Consider the following 19620-nt stretch of genomic DNA (forward strand, 5'->3'; position numbering starts at 1 on the left):
AGGGAGGAGCACCCTGAAAGGACACGACGCAAACCAGCTGCTGGAGACGACGAGGGCTCAAAGAGACCAAAAGTACTTTCTCAAGTCACACACAGATTTGCTGTGATGTCTGGACTAATGATGTCATAAAGGCCGCTTTGCTGGGATTGGTAGCTCTCTGCTTAGAGGCATCCATGTTTCCAGCACAGCTGACTGATTGGCAGCGACATCTGACTACTGAGAGTGCCAAGTGGGCGGGGCCACCCCAAAATGGCCAGTTATTTGCTGTGCTGGGGGGGCGGAGTCTTGGAGGACGGGTACATCTATGCCCCGCCTTACCCCGCTGTGTACAGGTGAGTCTGCTGCAGTCTGAAGCTAATTGGCTCCACCACGAAGGCGGGGCTTTTATGTGCAGATGGCACCAGTTGGTTGTGCATTGTTGAGTCTGGATTATGTCCCAGATGGACCTTGGACATGGACCTGGTGATGGCGCTGTGCTTTCAGTGTTCGCTTTGTGACTCAGTAGGACCACTTTGTTTTTTCACACGGCATTGCTTTGTTTCATCCGATGAAAACCCGTTCTTGTCCACCTCCTGACCTTTGACCCCATTTTTCCAGCTAACGTTCTGAGACGTGTTGACATAAAGAACTAACAGACTGTTTGAGCGCAATCTCGTCACGCTGCTCTGCTGCTTCTCTAATTCTCTGATTGCTGCAGTCACTCAGTGAAACATGTAAAAGTGCTGCAGCCGCCGAGTCCAGAGTCAAACCGCTGGACTGTGTTTGTTAACATTTACAGAAAGTGAGCACAAGCAGCTAACGTGAGACTCAGACACAGACAGACAGACGTACACGCGCGCAAATACACACACACACACACACACACGCACACACAGAGACAATATACACACACACACACACACACACACGCACACAGAGACAATATACACACACACACACACACGCACACAGAGACAATATACACATACATACACACACACACACACACACACACACGCACACAGAGACAATATACACATACATACACACACACACACACACACACGCACACAGAGACAATATACACATACATACACACACACACACACACACACACTCGCACACACACACACACACACACACACACACACACAGGCACACAGAGACAATATACACATACACACACACACACACAGGCACACAGAGACAATATACACATACACACACACACACACACACCAACAAAGAAACAAGACCATAGACAGACACAGGCACACAGAGACGCATACACAGACAAACATACAGACACACACACACACAGAGACACAGGCACACACAGAAACACGAACACAGACACACACAGAAACAAGAACACAGACACACACAGAAACAAGAACACAGACACAGAAACACACACAGAAACACGAACACACACAGAGAAACACGAACACACACAGAGAAACACGAACACACACACACAGAGAAACACGAACACACACAGAAACACGAACACACACAGAAACACGAACACACACAGAAACACGAACACACACAGAAACACGAACACACACAGAAACACGAACACACACACAGAAACAGAAACACGAACACACACACACACACAGAAACACGAACACACACACACACACAGAAACACGAACACACACACACACACAGAAACACGAACACACACACACACAGAAACAGAAACACGAACACACACACACACACACACACACAGAAACACACACCAGCGGACCAACTGTTCCACCTCCTGTCTGTCTGCAGCGTCATCACTATCCTGGATGAGTCCTATGATGGTGGTGTCATCTGCAATCTTCGGGAGTTTAACAGAGGAATTCCCTGGGGAGCAGTGGGGAGAGCACACACCCCTGAGGGGCGCCAGTGCTGATTGTCTGTGTGCTGGATGTGATACTCCCCAGCCTCACCCGCTGTGTCCTGTCCGTCAGGAAGTTGGAGATCCGCAGACAGGTGGAAGCTTGGACAGAGAGGTTGGAGAGTTTTTTGTGGTGAATGTCGGGGATGATGGTGTTGAACGCCGAGCTGAAGTTCACTATGTCTCTACAGAGTCCAGGTGCTGCAGGATGTAATACAGACCCATGTTGACTGCATCCTCAACTGACCTGTTTGCCTGGTAGGCAAACTACAGGGGGTCCAGCAGGGGTCCTATGATGTCCTTCAGGTGGCTCAACACCAGCCATTCAAAAGAGTTCATGACTACAGATGTCAGGGCGACGGGCCTGTAGTCATTTAGTCCTGTTCTGGAGGGTTCCTTTGGGACTGGGATAATAGTGGTGCATTTGAAGCAGCAGGGGACCTTGCACAGGTTCAGAGATCTGTTGAAGATCCAGGTGAAGAGTGCCAGCTGATCAGCACATGCTCTCAGACATGAGGGAGAGACTCCATCAGGTCCTGGAGCCTTTTTGATATTTTGTCTGCAAAACTGCCGGCATGCATCCTCTTTGGAGATTGTTAGTACAGGTGGAGGGGGAAAGAGGTGTCCAGGGGGGCGGGTAGACATATATTCATATGTTCATTCCTAATCCTGTCCATTCTCGTCACTCCAAAAGAAAATCTCAACATCTTCAGCTCTGCCTCCTGTCTTTTTGTTAGTGTCACCGTCTCTAAGCCGTACAACATAGCTGGTCTCACTGCTGTCTTGTAGACTTTCTCCTTCACTCTTGCTGATATTCTTCGGTCACAAATCACTCCTGCCACCTTTCTTCACCCTCTCCACCCTGCCTGCACTCTCTTCTTTACCTCTCTACCATACTCTATATTACTTTGAACAGTTGACCCCAACTATTTAAACTCATCTACTTCCACCACTTCTACTCCTTGTAACTGCACTATTCCACTGGGCTCCCTCCCATTCACACATATGTACTCAGTCTTGCGTCTACTGACTTTCATTCCCCTTCTCTCCAAAGCATATCTCCACCTCTCCAGACTAGACTCAACTTGCTCTCTACTGTCACTACAGATCACAATGTCATCTGCAAACATCATAGTCCATGGGGACTCCTGTCTGATCTCATCTGTCAACCTGTCCATCACCACTGCAAACAAGAAATGACTCAGAGCTGATCCTTTGTGTAATCCCACCTCCACCTTGAATGAGTCTGTCATTCCTACTGCGCATCTCACCGCTGTCACACTATTCTTGTACATGTCCTGCACTACCCTAACATACTTCTCTGCCACTCCAGACTTCCTCATACAATACCACAACTCTTCTCTTGGCACCCTATCATAAGCTTTTTCTAGGTCCACAAACACACAATGTAACTCTTTCTGGCTTTCTCTGTACTTCTCCAACAGTATTCTCAGAGCAAACATTGCATCTGTAGTGCTCTTTCTCGGCATGAAACCATATTGCTGCTCACAGATCTTCACCTGTTTTCTAAGCCTAGCTTCTACTACTCTTTCCCTTAACTTCATGCTGTGGCTGATCAACTTTATGTCTCTGTAGTTACTGCAGCTCTGCACATCACCCTTGTTCTTGATAATAGGAACCAGCACACTTCGTCTCCACTCCTCAGGCATCCTCTCACTTTCCAAGATTTTATTAAGCATTCTGCTTAGAAACTCTACTGCCATCTCTCCTAGACATTTCCATGCCTCCACTGGAATGTCATCTGGACCAACTGCCTTTCCACTCTTCTTCCTCTTCATAGCAGCCCTCACTTCTTCCTTACGAATCTCTTGTAGTTCCTGATTTACTCTCACCACATCATCCAGCCTTTTCTCTTGCTCATTTTCTTTATTCATCAGCTTTTCAAAATATTCCCTCCACCTTCTCAGCACACACTCCTCACTTGTCAGAACATAACCATGTGCATCTTTTACCACCCTAACCTCCTGCACATCCTTTCCAGCTCTGTCCCTTTGTCTGGCCAATCGGTACAAGTCCTTTTGTCCTTCCTTACTCTTCAACTTCTTGTACAGCTCGCAATATGCCTGTTCCTTCACTTTTGCCACTTCTCTTTTCACCTTACGCCGCATCTCCTTGTACTCCTGTCTACTTTCTTCATCTCTCTGACTATCCCAAAACTTTTTCGTCAACCTCTTTCTCCTTATGCTTTCCTGGACCTTTTCATTCCACCACCAAGTCTCCTTGTCTTCCTTCTACTGTCCAGATGTCACACCCAGTACTGTTCTAGCTGTCTTCGTCACCACATCTGCAGTACTTTTCCAGTTGTCCAAAATTGCTTTCCCTCCAACCAGTGCTTCTCTCACCTGCTGCTAAATTTCACACAACAGTCTTCCTCCTTCAGCTTCCACCATCTGATCCTTTGTTGAGCTCTCACTCTCTTCTTCTTCTTTACCTCTAAAGTCATCCTACAAACAACCATCCTATGCTGTGTAACAACACTCTCTCCTGCCACCACCTTACAGTCTCTGATTTCTTTTAGCTTGCATCTCCTATAAAGAATGTAGTCCACCTGTGTGCACCTTCCTCCACTCTTATATGTTACCCTGTGCTCCTCCCTTTTCTTTAAGTTTGGTATTCACCACAGCTATTTCCATCCTTTTTGCAAAATCAACTACCATCTGTCCTTCCCCATTCCTATCCTTGATACCATATCTACCCATTACTTCCTCATCACCTCTGTTCCCTTCACCAACATGCCCATTGAAGTCTGCTCCTATCACCACTCTTTCATGCTTGGGCACACTCTCCACCACCTCATCTAACACACTCCTTCTTTCTCCTTCATCTCACAACCTGCCTGTGGGGCATATGCACTGATGATATTCATCATCACCCCTTCAATTTCCAACTTCACACTCATCACCCTGTCAGACACTCGCTTAACCTTCAACACACTTTTAACATACTCTTCCTTTAAAATGACCCCAACACCATTTCTCTTCCTGTCCTCACCATGGTACAACAACTTGTACCCACCGCCAATGCTCCTGCTCTTACTTCCCTTCCACTTGGTCTCTTGCACACACAATATGCAATATAACCTTTCTCTTCTCCATCATATCAGCCAGCTCTCTCCCTTTACCAGTCAAACTACCAACATTCAAAGTCCCCACTCTCATTTCCACCCTTCTAGTTTTCTTCTTCTCCCGCTGTTTGTGGAAACTTTTCCTCCTCTTCTTCGCCATCCTCGCCTAGCAGTAACCCAATTTCCACCGGCACCCTGCTGGCCAACAGCACCGGTGGCGGACGTTGTTAACCCGGGCCGCGACCGATCCGGTATGGAAATTTGATTCTTAGTCTGCATAGTTGGGTTGGCTTGTTTTACGCCGGATGCCCTTCCTGTCGCAGCCCTCCTCATTTATCCGGGCTTGGGACCGGCACTCAGAATGTACTGGCTGCGCGCCCCATGTGGCTATATACCAGCCTTCATTTATATAAAAGCATGTTCCACCTCCCTTCATCTTCCCAGAGAGCTCCATTACGCGGTCGGTGCACAGCAGCTGGAAGCCAGAGAGGTGCAGAGCGCTGTCTGAGATATGTTCACCGAGCCAGGTCTCAGTGAAGCACAGTGCGGCGGATCTTCCAAAGTCTGTGTTTTTCCTGTTGAGGAGCAGCAATTCATTCAACTTATGTGACAGAGAGCATATGATGGAGAGGTGAATGGAGAGGAGCACACAGTGCAGCCCCCGCTGCCTGAGTTTTACGAGCGCTCTTGCTTGCTTACCCCACCGGCACACCATTCCAACTCATTATAGAAACTTTGCTTAATTTATTACCACCCTTGAAAAATGTCAGCTACCTATTTTATAAACACGACCCAATCTAGAGCCCATGGATCCCCACAGGTAACATGCTAGTTTTTTTTATTTTTCTTGTACAGACAGTAAATCAGTGATTTTGTGTTGATGGTCCCCCTGTCAACTGATTTCTGAAATTTGCACAAACATCTGTGTGTACTGTTGAATTTAAAGTATTTGTTTTTGCCTTGGCACCTCCTTTGCACCTCCCTGTGCTCGGTTGCTTTTCAGGCGTTGAGGTTCTTGCGGTGGATGTGTACCCGCCATTAGGAGCCTGGCAGCCTGCTGCCATTTAAGCTCTGACATTGGAGGCGTCCTGTTGAGATGTTTGTGTCCGTGAGGAAGTGCTCCAGACATACTGGACCAAACGTGCTTCAGTCTCTCTGCAGCTTCTTTTTGTTTTATTGTTCTTTTGCTTGCCAGTGAAGAAGGACAGGAAGTCGTCACGTGGCACAAAAAGCATGTAGCTCAGTAATGAAATCGGGAACATTGTTGACGACAATGTGCAGTTTGTGATTGGCATCAGGAAGGACTCCAGGAGTGTCCAGGAAGTCACAGGAGTGTTCTATTCCTCATCTTCAGCATCCTAGACAAGTCCTCAGTCTGGATTTTGGTTTCCTGCTGCATGTGGCGCCACAGATTCACTCAGTCACCAGTAAACCGGATGAACCATCACGCCTATTCCACAAACAGATCAAAGGACGAGCTTCACACAAGTAAAGTCTAACCTTACCAACCCCCAGAGCAAGCACACAGGCGACAGTGATAAGGAAAACCCCCCTCTGATAATTTGAGGAAGAAACCTCAAGCAGACCAGACTGAAAGGGGCGACCCTCTGCTTGGGCCATGCTACCAACACAATTTGCAAAACGAATATACAGAAAATTTTGGGCGCCCATGCCGGTGCACAGGACAGGAGGCTTGCAGAAGAAGGACTGTAGGCTCCTCAGGGCGTGACACTCAGTGCAGGATCCTCAGGTTGGCATGGCACTCTGTCTAGGATACTCAGGTGGGCGTGTCACTCTGTCTAGGATCCTCGGGTGGGCGTGGCACCCTGTCTAGGATCCTCGGGTGGGCGTGGCACCCTGTCTGGGATTCTCGGGTGGGCGTGGCACCCTGTCTAGGATTCTCGGGTGGGCGTGGCACCCTGTCTAGGATTCTCGGGTGGGCGTGGCACCCTGTCTAGGATCCTCGGGTGGGCGTGGCACCCTGTCTAGGGTCCTCGGGTGTGAGTGACACTCAGTGTGGGGTCCTCGGGTGTGAGTGACACTCAGTGTGGGGTCCTCGGGTGTGAGTGACACTCAGTGTGGGGTCCTCGGGTGTGAGTGACACTCAGTGTGGGGTCCTCGGGTGTGAGTGACACTCAGTGTGGGGTCCTCGGGTGTGAGTGACACTCAGTGTGGGGTCCTCCGGTGTGAGTGACACTCAGTGCAAGTTGTAAACTTTAGGACTTTTTGCTCTTCTGTTTTTCCATTCTTCAACAATGAATGGATCCAGACCCTCCATGTCAGCCCCAGAACAGTGGGTGGCACTGTAGTATGAAGCGTCTGTTAGAAATGTCAGAAGACTCAAGCAGCTGCTGGCTGTTTGTTACAGTGTTTGGACTTATTCTTGTTTTTCTGTCTGTTTCAGGCTTGAGTGTGAGCAGTTGGTTTCTTTGCAGCTTTCACTTCATTCGAGGAGAAGTTGGACTGTGTTTGGGGAAGGGGTGGAGTCAGAGCTGTGGTTAAATCACTTCTCGTTTTGTCATTCTCATGATCTGTTTCATAGTCACTGACTTTAGAGATGCTGGAGAACCGACTTGTACCAACGACACAAAGGTGCGTTAAAGTCTGCTGAGACCTTATTGATCCCTGATTGGAAGCCGAACTAAAGGAGGACTTCAGTTATTCATAGAATTGTTGGCATTCAGTCATTTCTCAGGTTTAGATGTGGGACTGGAGGACATGGTGGATCATGGACATCAGTGGATAAGGAGTTGGCCTCCCAATATATAGACCTGGGTTTGAATCCCGCTCATGCTACCTGTCTGTGTCCTTGGACAAGACACTTAATTTGCATTGTCTCAGTCCACCCAGCTGTAAACAGGTACGGCCCTCAGCTGGGGATGTAACCCATGTCAGACTGGCGACCTGTCCAGGGGTAGTTGTAGACTCTCATCCGTTTCATGCTCTGGAATCTGGAGATAAGCACTGGCGGGCTTCAGGGTCTATACAGGACTTCTTCATCTATACATAAGTTCTGTGAGTACTAACCAGGCAGCTGCTGGTTTCCCCCTCCAGGTGAATTCTGGTGTTCCTCAGGGATGTGTGCTGAATCCTACACTGTTCAGTGCTTGCCTGGACTGGGTGTTTTGTAGGTTGCGGAAAACCAGCAAATTCATTGCCTGTCAGTACAAATTCTAGTATGTGGGCCGGTGTCGCAGACTGAACGGCCTCCCTAAAAATCCGTCTCCCCTGATGACGCGGTTCACAGATTATCACCTCGTTTCTGCTTCATACTGCCTCCAGTCATCATCTATCTCAGTGACAGATATCTGAAGCTTTTCTACAACAATCATTTCCACCTAAATTCAGGGTTATTTCATCATAAAAGACGGCAAAAGTGATCAGAGCGCTGCAGCTAGACGAGTTGCTAGCTGATGCTTTCACTGCGCGTTGGACATTTCAAAGCGTCATGGAATTTTGCCAAGTTTCTGCTTAAAACAGCCTAGTTTTTGCTTAAACCTGACTTTAGAATGATTTAGGAGGTTTTACCTTTATCATCTGATGGTTAATAATCCCATTAATTCATTTGATCACTTTGGGTGAAGAGACCCTGTCTCAGACGTGCTGCTGTGGTCCGAAATGACGCATGCACAGATGCAAAAGGCAGACCAGTTTTTAGGGGCGGACCGTTTGGTGTGACACTTGTGCTGCACTTTGTTGCTGCCGGGTGTGTGTTTGTGAGTGACGGTTTACTGAGTTTGAGTTTGTGGATGATACTGTGATCTTTGCAGAACCATTGGATACCCTGAAGGTAGCACCTCAGAAGCTGAACGAGGACTCATAGTGATGCTCAGGTCTCTGGGTCCTCTGCCTCAGAGATGCCTGGGACTGGTTTATGGAGTCATAGGGTCAAAGGTCAGAGGTACTTATTCATGCTGATATCTTTTCAGGAGAAGGAAGCTCCAAGTCTTTAGGGTCCAAATGAGGAGTATCAGACATTGTGAAGGAACATCAGCTACCACATTTTGGTCATGTGGCACATTTCTCTAGACATGATCCAGCACACAGGTGTCAGAATGTTGAGGACCCCAGCAGTTGGAGAAGGTCATGGACATGCCCATGTGTCACCTGGCTGTTGCAGCTCGATGGTTAGGTTGAAGCGACATAAAAGGGCGGAGCCTGCAGTTAGTCAGGACACTGCCTATGCATTCACATACTGCAAAAAAGCAGAAAAAAATTAAAATTGGTCATATTTAAATTGTGAACTTGAGACATGCACATTTAGATATACACACAAGCTTCACTGTCTTTGATTTAAATATGTTAAATAAAACAGATTCAACTAAAAATACTGTATTTTCAGACTGTGAGTTAGTATTTAATTTTTAATTTAATTTAACCTTAGGTTAGTCCTGTAGAGATTGAGGTCTTTTTTACAAGGCAGACCTGGACAGTTACAAAGTTTCCAGTCCACCTAGCCTGCATGCCTTTTAGATTAGCGTTAGTCACATCTGTCCAAAAATGAATCAGGAACATGAGATTTATTTTTGAAACATGGTGCTACGTCTTCATGCAACAAGAAGCAAAATTACTTTCATAGGTGCATTATTTCTTTATAACACAAAGGCCAGGTTAGTGAGCAGTAGCTAATGGGCTAATTAATGTTACTGTACGGGGCACAACAAACTCAAGAGTAAACCTTTTCTTGTCACCACTGAACAGATTAAAGATAAATGTGCACATTTACCTCACTAAATGTAATCAAGCATTTTAAAACTCGTGTAAATATTTAAACATTACAGTTAGCCTTACCTTAGCCTAGCTGTCTTGCTCATTGTTGTTCTAGATGAGTCAATATAAGTTGAGTGCTGAATAGTATAAAGTAGGGGTTTGGATTGGATCATTTTTGGATCAGCCAAAACAAACAAAAAAACAACAACAAAACAAAATATTACTTTGCTTTCCATTTTTAGAAGAACTTAATGAGCAAAGAAAACATGGAACATTTGTCTTTGGTGCTGAATGCAAGTGGACCATGTGGCTGTTTTTAAATCACACTGTGATTTTACTGTAACTACAGGCATTGACATTAAGCTTTTTATTGTACTTGTCCATAGGACAAGTAACCCTGGCAATTTACTTATCCTATAGGAAAAGCTGGTTGTCTGGACAACCCGTGAGTAAGATTCAGATTAAATATTTATCACATCTACTTTGCTGTGACATATCACTTAATGAAAAAGTTAATACTGTCACTCTCCTGTGTGGGTGGTAACATTTTGCAGTTTTATTTCAGAAGATGTGGCTACGGAAACAGTTCATTTGTGGTAATACAGGGAGACACTTATTGCCTTAATCCAAATTTTAAAAAGTCACTAAAAGACACAAAACATAAATAATGCATGGCCTGTGGTCTTATAGTTTTTCAAAATGTGGTGGTGATGGACATGTAATGATCCTGACATTTACTTTGTCTTCTATTTCTGTAACTGCAGACTGTATGAAACCAACATACGAATTTCATGTTTTGTGAGATCAGCTTCATTTATATTTATTTTTTGTTAATATATATCCATTCCTACAATTGAGGCCTGCAGCATTTTCCAAGAAAAAAGAAAAAAAGGTTGGGACAGGAGAGTTTATTGTTAGTGGAAGAATTAGTTAATAATATTTACAGTCAGTTTTCCTGAGAAATGTCAGAGGATGAAAACATGAACATTTCCAACTCACTGAACTTTCAAATTTCCACTCAAGAACTGCTATAAGGAAAAGTGTTAACATTTTTTTTTTTTACTTTTTAGTAGGACAAAGACAAAAACCAAACACTTATAAAGAATAGAAAAAATGCACAAACGTGCAGGAAAAACTGAACAGTGCAGACTGATTTGACTCATGATTTTTGAAAATAATAAGCGGTAACTTACTTTGAAATAAATGAAACTCAGAACTGCAGCCTAATAATTTTGAAAAATAAAAATTAGCAGCTTGTATTTTTATTCTGACTAGAGTTCATTTCTTCTTTACAACTACATTAAACCATCTAAAATAAATATCTTTGTAAAATAACAGCCTGTTAAAGTTCAGAGTTCTCAGCTGCTTTATGTGATTTCTGCTTCTGAACATCACTGCAGAGTTTCTCCATCAGGTTTTTTTTAATCACACGTGTGTGTGATTTTTATTCTCTTCATTCATATATTCTCATTTTAAGGAATTTTGACCAATTTATTTCATCTCATAATTTCAGTCTAACTGTCACCGACACGTGCACACGGTGTGAACAGGACGCACCGTCAGAACAGTCCAGAGAGAAATAAAGGCAGAGACACAGTTTAGTTTCTGTTGTTTTTCGCTCTGTGCTCAACACCCCCCCCCCCCCTCGCAGCCAGCTGACTCACACACACACACACACACACACACACACACACACACACACACACACACACACACACACACACACACACACACACACACACACACAGCTGGCTGCAGTGATCGGACCCAGTCTTAATTTTAGACAGCTTTAAGCAAAGCCGCCCGCTATTTTTTTGTCGTCTTTTTTGAAAATTGACCACTCAAATGACGGCAGGACGGCTTGCTGCCTGAAACCTTGGTTCTCGCTCCCGTCTGCTCCCGTGAATTTTTTATCCCGTATCGTCCCAATCACGTGATAAATAGCAAAGTTGACTCCCATCCCTTGGGAATCCCAAAAAATGTCAGCCTCTACTATGAACATACAGAAATGTTTTATTTTGCTTTTGCTTTTATTGTCTGGTAATATTGAACTCAACCCTGACCCTGGTATCAAATCAAATCAATTTTATTTATATAGCACCAAATCACAACAAACAGTTGCCCCAAGGTGCTTTATATTGTAAGGCAAGGCCATACAATAATTACAGAAAAAACGGTCAAAACGACCCCCTGTGAGCAAGCACTTGGCGACAGTGGGAAGGAAAAACTACCTTTTAACAGGAAGAAACCTCCAGCAGAACCAGGCTCAGGGAGGGGCAGTCTTCTGCTGGGACTGGTTGGGGCTGAGGGAGAGAACCAGGAAAAAGACATGCTGTGGAAGAGAGCAGAGATCAATCACTAATGATTAAATGCAGAGTGGTGCATACAGAGCGAAAAGAGAAAGAAACACTCAGTGCATCATGGGAACCCCCCCAGCAGTCTAAGTCTATAGCAGCATAACTAAGGGATGGTTCAGGGTCACCTGATCCAGCCCTAACTATAAGCTTTAGCAAAAAGGAAAGTTTTAAGCCTAATCTTAAAAGTAGAGAGGGTGTCTGTCTCCCTGATCTGAATTGGGAGCTGGTTCCACAGGAGAGGAGCCTGAAAGCTGAAGGCTCTGCCTCCCATTCTACTCTTACAAACCCTAGGAACTACAAGTAACCCTGCAGTCTGTGAGCAAAGAGCTCTATTGGGGTGATATGGTACTATGAGGTCCCTAAGATAAGATGGGACCTGATTATTCAAAACCTTATAAGTAAGAAGAATAATTTTAAATTCTATTCTGGAATTAACAGGAAGCCAATGAAGAGAGGCCAATATGGGTGAAATATGCTCTCTCCTTCTAGTCCCCGTCAGTACTCTAGCTGCAGCATTTTGAATTAACTGAAGGCTTTTCAGGGAACTTTTAGGACAACCTGATAATATTGAATTACAATAGTCCAGCCTAGAGGAAATAAATGCATGAATTAGTTTTTCAGCATCACTCTGAGACAAGACCTTTCTAATTTTAGAGATATTGCGTAAATGCAAAAAAGCAGTCCTACATATTTGCTTAATATGCGCATTGAAGGACATATCCTGATCAAAAATAACTCCAAGATTTCTCACAGTAGTACTAGAGGTCAGGGTAATGCCATCCAGAGTAAGGATCTGGTTAGACTCCATGTTTCTAAGATTTGTGGGGCCAAGTACAATAACTTCAGTTTGATCTGAATTTAATATCAGGAAATTAGAGGTCATCCATGTCTTTATGTCAGTAAGACATTCCTGCAGTTTAACTAATTGGTGTGTGTCCTCTGGCTTCATGGATAGATAAAGCTGGGTATCATCTGCGTAACAATGAAAATTTAAGCAATACTTTCTAATAATACTGCCTAAGGGAAGCATGTATAAAGTGAAAAAGTGGTCCTAGCACAGAACCTTGTGGAACTCCATAATTAACCTTAGTCTGTGAAGAAGATTCCCCATTTACATGAGCAAATTGTAATCTATTAGATAAATATGATTCAAACCACCGCAGCGCAGTGCCTTTAATACCTATGGCATGCTCTAATCTCTGTAATAAAATTTTATGGTCAACAGTATCAAAAGCTGCACTGAGGTCTAACAGAACAAGCACAGAGATGAGTCCACTGTCTGAGGCCATAAGAAGATCATTTGTAACCTTCACTAATGCTGTTTCTGTACTATGATCAATAGTCTGAGTACTCCAACTGATTTTAAATCCAGATCAGGACTTGGTGTTGTACACCTAAATGTTCGAAGTCTTTTGCTAAAACTTGACTTAATTAAGATCTGGATTAAATCTACTAATAGACATTCTTGTCCTATCTGAAACTTGGTTAAAAAATCCATTGCAGATAGAGAAATTGCTATTAGAGGGTATAATGTTTATCGTTGTGACCGTCCCAGAAAAGGTGGCGGCATAGCAATATATGTTAAAGAAAAATTTTAAGTTACTGTTCAGTTATCTATTTCCCGCCCCAGCCAATATGAATTTCTTGCTCTGAAGTTGGAGCTTCAAACTGGCCACTTTCTCACTGTTGTAGACTGCTACAGACCACCATCTGCTAGTGGTGAGACTTTGTCATCATTGACTGATCAGCTTTCGATTTTAAGCTTCAGTGAGATTCTACTAACAGGAGATCTGAACTTAGATTGGTTTTCCTGTTTCGGATGGTTTTAAATCTATTTGTGATTCTTTTAACCTAACACAATTAGTTAATGGTTCAACACGCCGAAACCTTAAGTGTCCAGAGATATCCTCTCTTATTGATTTATTTTTAACTAATTCTCCTCATAAATACTCAGACATTGGTATTTTTGCAAATGATTTGAGCGATCATTGTGTCATAGCCACTATTAGACAAGCAAAGCTCCCAAAAGCAAGGCCATGTATTATTATGAAACGTGATTTTAAACATTTTTGTGAACAGGGTTTTTATCATGAGTTATGGCATTATGACTGGTCCAAGATCACACTTTTAATGATGTAGAACTTGCCTGGAATTACTTTTATGAAGCTTTTAGTAGTATTATTAATAAACAGGACCCACTATGCAAATTTAGAGTGAAAGGTAGAAATAACCCTTGGTTTTCACCTGAGCTTACCAGTCTCCTTAAAGCACGTGATGATCCCTGGGCTAAGGCCAGAAAATCTAAATCCCCATTCAAACAGCTCAGAAATCACTTTACTTCCTTGGTTAAAAAGGCTAAGTCTGACTTTTATATGGATAAAACTACTCGTTATTCAAATGATCCTAAGAAATTTTGGAAAGTAGTGAAGTCTTCCTTTGGGGATGATACTATAGATGAACTGCCTGCTTGCATAGTAAAAGATGCACATGTTCTAGCTGACACAACAGCCATTCTTAATCATCTTAATGAGCACTTTGTTTCTTCAGGATCTTTGTTTGAGTCATTACATCCACATCAACTTAATAATGTGCAAGGGATTTGCCCTCAGTCCTCACCTATTAATACGATTGCTTCAGGATTTGATCTGACTCCATTTGATGTAGCTGAGGTCCTTAGGGCTCTAAAACAATTGGATCAATCCAAACCTGCAGGACCTGACAATCTTGGGCCTTTCTTTTTGAGGTCAGCTGCAGATTTTATAGCAGAGCCTCTGTGTCATATTTTTAATTTAACTATTTTCCAAAATAGGATTCCAAAAATATGGAAGTCAGCTTATGTTTTTCCCCTGCTGAAAGGTGGTGACCCCTCCTTGGTTAACAATTATAGGCCAATCTCCAAATTATGTGTTCTTTCTAAAGTTCTAGAAAAGCTGGTCAGAGCGGTCCAGAGTTTAATGCAGCGGCTCGAGACCAGCTGACACCCCCCGCCGTGTATGTGCGTGTGTGTCATCACTGTAAAGCTCTCTGAGTGTCTGCATCAGATGGAAAAGTGCTGCAGAAATGTAGTTGATTTGTTATGCTAACCACATTAACTTGTTAACTGTTGTGGCGCCTCACAGGTTTTGTTTGTAGGAGCTAAAAGACTTTAGTGAAGGATCTGAAGGATTCCCTGCCAGTGTGTGTGTGTGTGTGTTACTTCAGGGAGCAACTGGCGCACTGCCCCCCTGAGCTGCTGGACAGTCTAGCATTCAGTGGCAGCGATGACGGTCTGGCAAATGGGATGAAGACAGACCAACAGGCCGCCAAACGGCTCGCCAAACGGCTCTACAACCTGGACGGCTTCAGGAAGTCTGATGTGGCTCCACACCTCAGCAAGAAGTCAGTGTGTGTGTGTGTGTGTGTGTGTGTGTGTGTGTGTGTGTGTGTGTGTGTGTGTGTGTGTGTGTGTGTGTGTGTGTGTGTGTGTGTGTGTGTGTGTGTGTCCTGAGGACAGACCGTTGTGCCTGTCGGGGTTAATCGTTAAACCGCATGTTTGGGTTTTGGGGGCATCGACATTACGTGATAGGACAATAAAAGTTTGCATATCATAGATGGGAAATATGTCACCACGTGAGGTCGGCTCATCTACAAACATAAAGCAAAAAATTGTTGATGATGAAGCTATGAAGGTAACAGTGTCGCAAATATTGACATTATCATTGAGAGTGAGAATTATTTTGTGCAGAAAGTTTGACCTTGACAGTAAATAATTGTGTGAAGAAAATCAGGTGTTCCATTTTGGAGCTTAGTTGTAAAATATTAATTTTGTTTTTCTCTTCAGTAATGACTTCAGTCGGATGGTTGCTGAGGAATTTCTGAAATACTTTAACTTCAGCGGTCTGACCATCGACCAGGCGCTCAGGTCAGTTTACACTCTGCCTAAAGTCACTCCAGGATCAGCCTTCATTTCCTGTCTGAGGCCACAGCACCTCCTGGTGGTGGGAGGAGTGAAGAGGCCTTCAGTCAGATTCTGTCCAAAGGCAGCTGAGCTGGCCTCTGATTGCCTTTGACGGGCTCGTTAGCTGTCAGGTTCGTTAAACCCCACTAACGAGGTGTTCATGAGTTCACACTGTTTTTGTTTTTTTCTCCTGCAGGTTGTTTCTGGCACAGTTTGCTTTGATGGGAGAGACTCAGGAGAGAGAGCGCGTCCTGTCTCACTTCTCCAAAAGGTACCTGCAGTGCAACCCCGACTGTCCGTCCACTCAAGGTATCAGATCTGTGCGTCTGTCACTCACACAGCTTTAACTCTGCAAGATTCTTTTTGTTCACTTACTCTCTCTGTCTCCGTCTTTGTCTCTCTCTGTCTCTCTCTCTCTCTGTCTTTGTGTCTCTCTTTCAGACAGCGTTCATACTCTGACCTGTGCCGTCATGCTGCTGAACTCTGACCTTCATGGAAATGTGAGTGACATTTGTTTGTTTGTTTTCAAGTTGGGGACAGGGCTATATTTTATGTTACACATATCTGGCAAATTGCTCTGATGGACTGTTTGCTGTTGTGATCCTCTTCTAATCTCTACAAGGTTGTATTTGTTTCTTTTATTTCTGTTTAACACTTCTTATGCTTTTTAAGTGCATCTGCTGTGAATCTTAGCTTGCATTAGCTAGGTTGACCCCCCCATTTCTTTCATTACTGTTTTTTCTACCAGTCTAATACTGCTGTTAGTTTTTCAGTGTAACTGCTGTGAATTTTAGCTTATTATTTTACTCCTGTGTAAATCTTAGGAGTGGTTAGCATTTTCGTTAGCAGTTACCTCACGGTAGCTTGGCTATACTCTTGAATTTTCTGGGGCACAAAGTACACTACTTTACACTTTACATAAATCCTGCGTGATGTTGGAAGATAGGGTGGCTCTCCCTTGGTTTTGCCTGAAGTGAGTTCTTTGAGCCCCCAGGTGACTTCCACTCCTATCTCCAGGCCGAAACGCCGGGCTTTAGGGATAGGGGATTTCAGGTTACAGATGCTGGCTGACGTTAAATGTATTCCTGGGGCCAGAGCTTCCGACATTGCCTCCCATCTTAGGGTGCTGATGCTGCAGAAGGGTAGACAGACGAAGAAACATGACACGAGATATAGTCACATAGTTATTCACATCTGCGCCAATGATGTCAGGATGAAGCACTCAGAGGTCACAAAAATGGACATAGAGAGGACTTGTGACCTTGCCAGAAAGATGTGTCGGCATCGATTAATAGTCCCTGGTCCCCTCCCCTCCCAGGGTAATGATGAGGCGTTTAGCAGGCTGACGTCGTTAACAACAGAAAAGGGACTTACATTTTGGCGCTCTACTGTAACATGTCATCCAGTGATGATGTGCACTGACTTCGGACTTCCATAAAAAAAGAAGACTTTGTGTAGTTCCTCAGTTCATATACATATATATATATATATATATATATATATATATATATATATATATATAGACACACACACGCAACCTGGTAGGCGTTTGTGCGTCGGTGTACTCCCAAAAAAAGGCTTTGTGTGTCCTCAGTGCAGTGAAATGAGTCCAGCTTTTCTTCTCTCTTCCTGCTAACAGCCTCCAGGCAGCACAATGGACTTGTTTTGTGTGTGCGTGCACAAGCATGTATGGGCGCGCATGTACTTGTGCGCATGTGTGCGTGAGTGTGTGCGCGCGTGCATGTGTGTGCAGAGTGCAGTGGTACCAAATGTATGGAACCAAATTTGCACTGTAAATGGAACCAATCTGCACTCTAAATGCAATGCAACACAAATGGGATGAATTAATCCATGTCATGTGACATACAAAGCACCAATCAATTGACAAGGATCCACTCAGTCGTTATATATAACTCATTTGAGCTTTTGATTCTCTGCTCTGCTCAGGATATTACGTATTGCCAAGGTCAGAAGAATAAAAATCAGTCGTATTACTTTGTCACTGTATATAGGCCTCCTGGCCCATATTCTGAATTCTTAGATGAATTTGGTGCGTTCATCTCTAACTTGTCAACTAGTGTAGATAACATTTTGATCATTGGTGACTTTAACATTCATATAAATAAGCCTTCTGATCCCCTCTGCAAATCATTTATGGAAATTGTGGATGCATTATGATTTCGGCAATGCATTCAGGACTTGACGCACATTAGTGGAAATACCCTGGATTTGGTTCTCGCACGTGGTATTGCTGTCACGAATATTGACATCATGCCTCTTACATCGGTGGTTTCTGATCACTCACTTATTAAGTTTACAGTTTTGCTGCCATGTTTAGTGGAACAACAACCTTATTTATCACTACAGCGATGCGTCAACTCCTCAACTATGACTGATCTTGAACCTAGACTACCTGATGTCTTAGCTTCACATCTGGCAAATACCCAGTCAGTAGACAGACTTGTAGATAGTTTAAACTCAGTGCTCAAAACTACAGTCGACAGGATTGTACCACCTGTGTTAAAACCGCGCTCCCCCAAAACACTGTCGCCTTGGTTCAGTGATTACCTGCGTGACCTCAAGCATAAAACAAGAGGTCTAGAACAAATCAAATCAAATCAATTTTATTTATATAGCACCAAATCACAACAACAGTTGCCCCAAGGCGCTTTATATTGCAAGGCAAAAGCCATACAATAATTACAGAAAAACCCCAACGGTCAAAACGACCCCCCTGCGAGCAAGCACTTGGCGACAGTGGAAAGGAAAAACTCCCTTTTAACAGGAAGAAACCTGCAGCAGAACCAGGCTCAGGGAGGGGAAGTTTTCTGCTGGGACTGGTTGGGGCTGAGGGAGAGAACCAGGAAAGACATGCTGTGGAAGACAGGAGAGATCAATCTCTAATGATTAAATGCAGAGTGGTGCATACAGAGCATAAAGAGAAAGAAACACTCAGTGCATCATGGGAACCCCCCAGCAGTCTAAGTCTATAGCAGCATAACTAAGGGATGGTTCAGGGTCACCCGATCCAGCCCTAACTATAAGCTTTAGCAAAAAGGAAAGTTTTAAGCCTAATCTTAAAAGCTGAAGGCTCTGCCTCCCATTCTACTCTTACAAACCCTAGGAACTACAAGTAAGCCTGCAGTCTGAGAGCGAAGCACTCTATTGGGGTGATATGGCACTAAGAGGTCCCTAAGATAAGATGGGACCTGATTATTCAAAACCTTATAAGTAAGAAGAATAATTTTGAATTCTATTCTAGAATTAACAGGAAGCCAATGAAGAGAGGCCAATATGGGTGAAATATGCTCTCTCCTTCTAGTCCCCATCAGTACTCTAGCTGCAGCATTTTGAATTAACTGAAGGCTTTTCAGGGAACTTTTAGGACAACCTGATAATAATGAATTACAATAGTCCAGCCTAGAGGAAATAAATGCATTAATTAGTTTTTCAGCATCACTCTGAGACAAGACCTTTCTAATTTTAGAGATATTGCGCAAATGTAAAAAAGCAGTCCTACATATTTGCTTAATATGCGCATTGAAGGACATATCCTGATCAAAAATGACTCCAAGATTTCTCACAGTATTACTGGAGGTCAGGGTAATGCCATCCAGAGTAAGGATCTGGTTAGACACCATGTTTCTAAGATTTG

The 19620-nt window shown here is 43.8% G+C and overlaps 1 protein-coding gene across 3 annotated transcripts in view; it reads left to right on the forward strand.

Moving 5' to 3' along the window:
• The window catches only part of LOC117522820 (PH and SEC7 domain-containing protein 1-like), a 114703-nt gene that overhangs the window by 47496 nt on the left and 47587 nt on the right, over positions 1-19620 (forward strand). For 2 of the 3 annotated variants that reach the window (XM_034184225.1, XM_034184224.1), the window contains 4 exons: positions 15230-15406; positions 15849-15929; positions 16162-16274; positions 16407-16465. In XM_034184225.1, coding sequence (XP_034040116.1) covers positions 15230-15406; positions 15849-15929; positions 16162-16274; positions 16407-16465 — 430 coding nt within the window. Of the gene's footprint in view, positions 333-15229; positions 15407-15848; positions 15930-16161; positions 16275-16406; positions 16466-19620 lie in introns of all 3 variants that reach the window. The other variant, XM_034184226.1, reaches the window with a different exon arrangement.

This window comes from Thalassophryne amazonica, chromosome 13 (assembly GCF_902500255.1).
Source record: "Thalassophryne amazonica chromosome 13, fThaAma1.1, whole genome shotgun sequence".
NCBI classification, from domain to species: Eukaryota; Metazoa; Chordata; class Actinopteri; order Batrachoidiformes; family Batrachoididae; genus Thalassophryne; species Thalassophryne amazonica.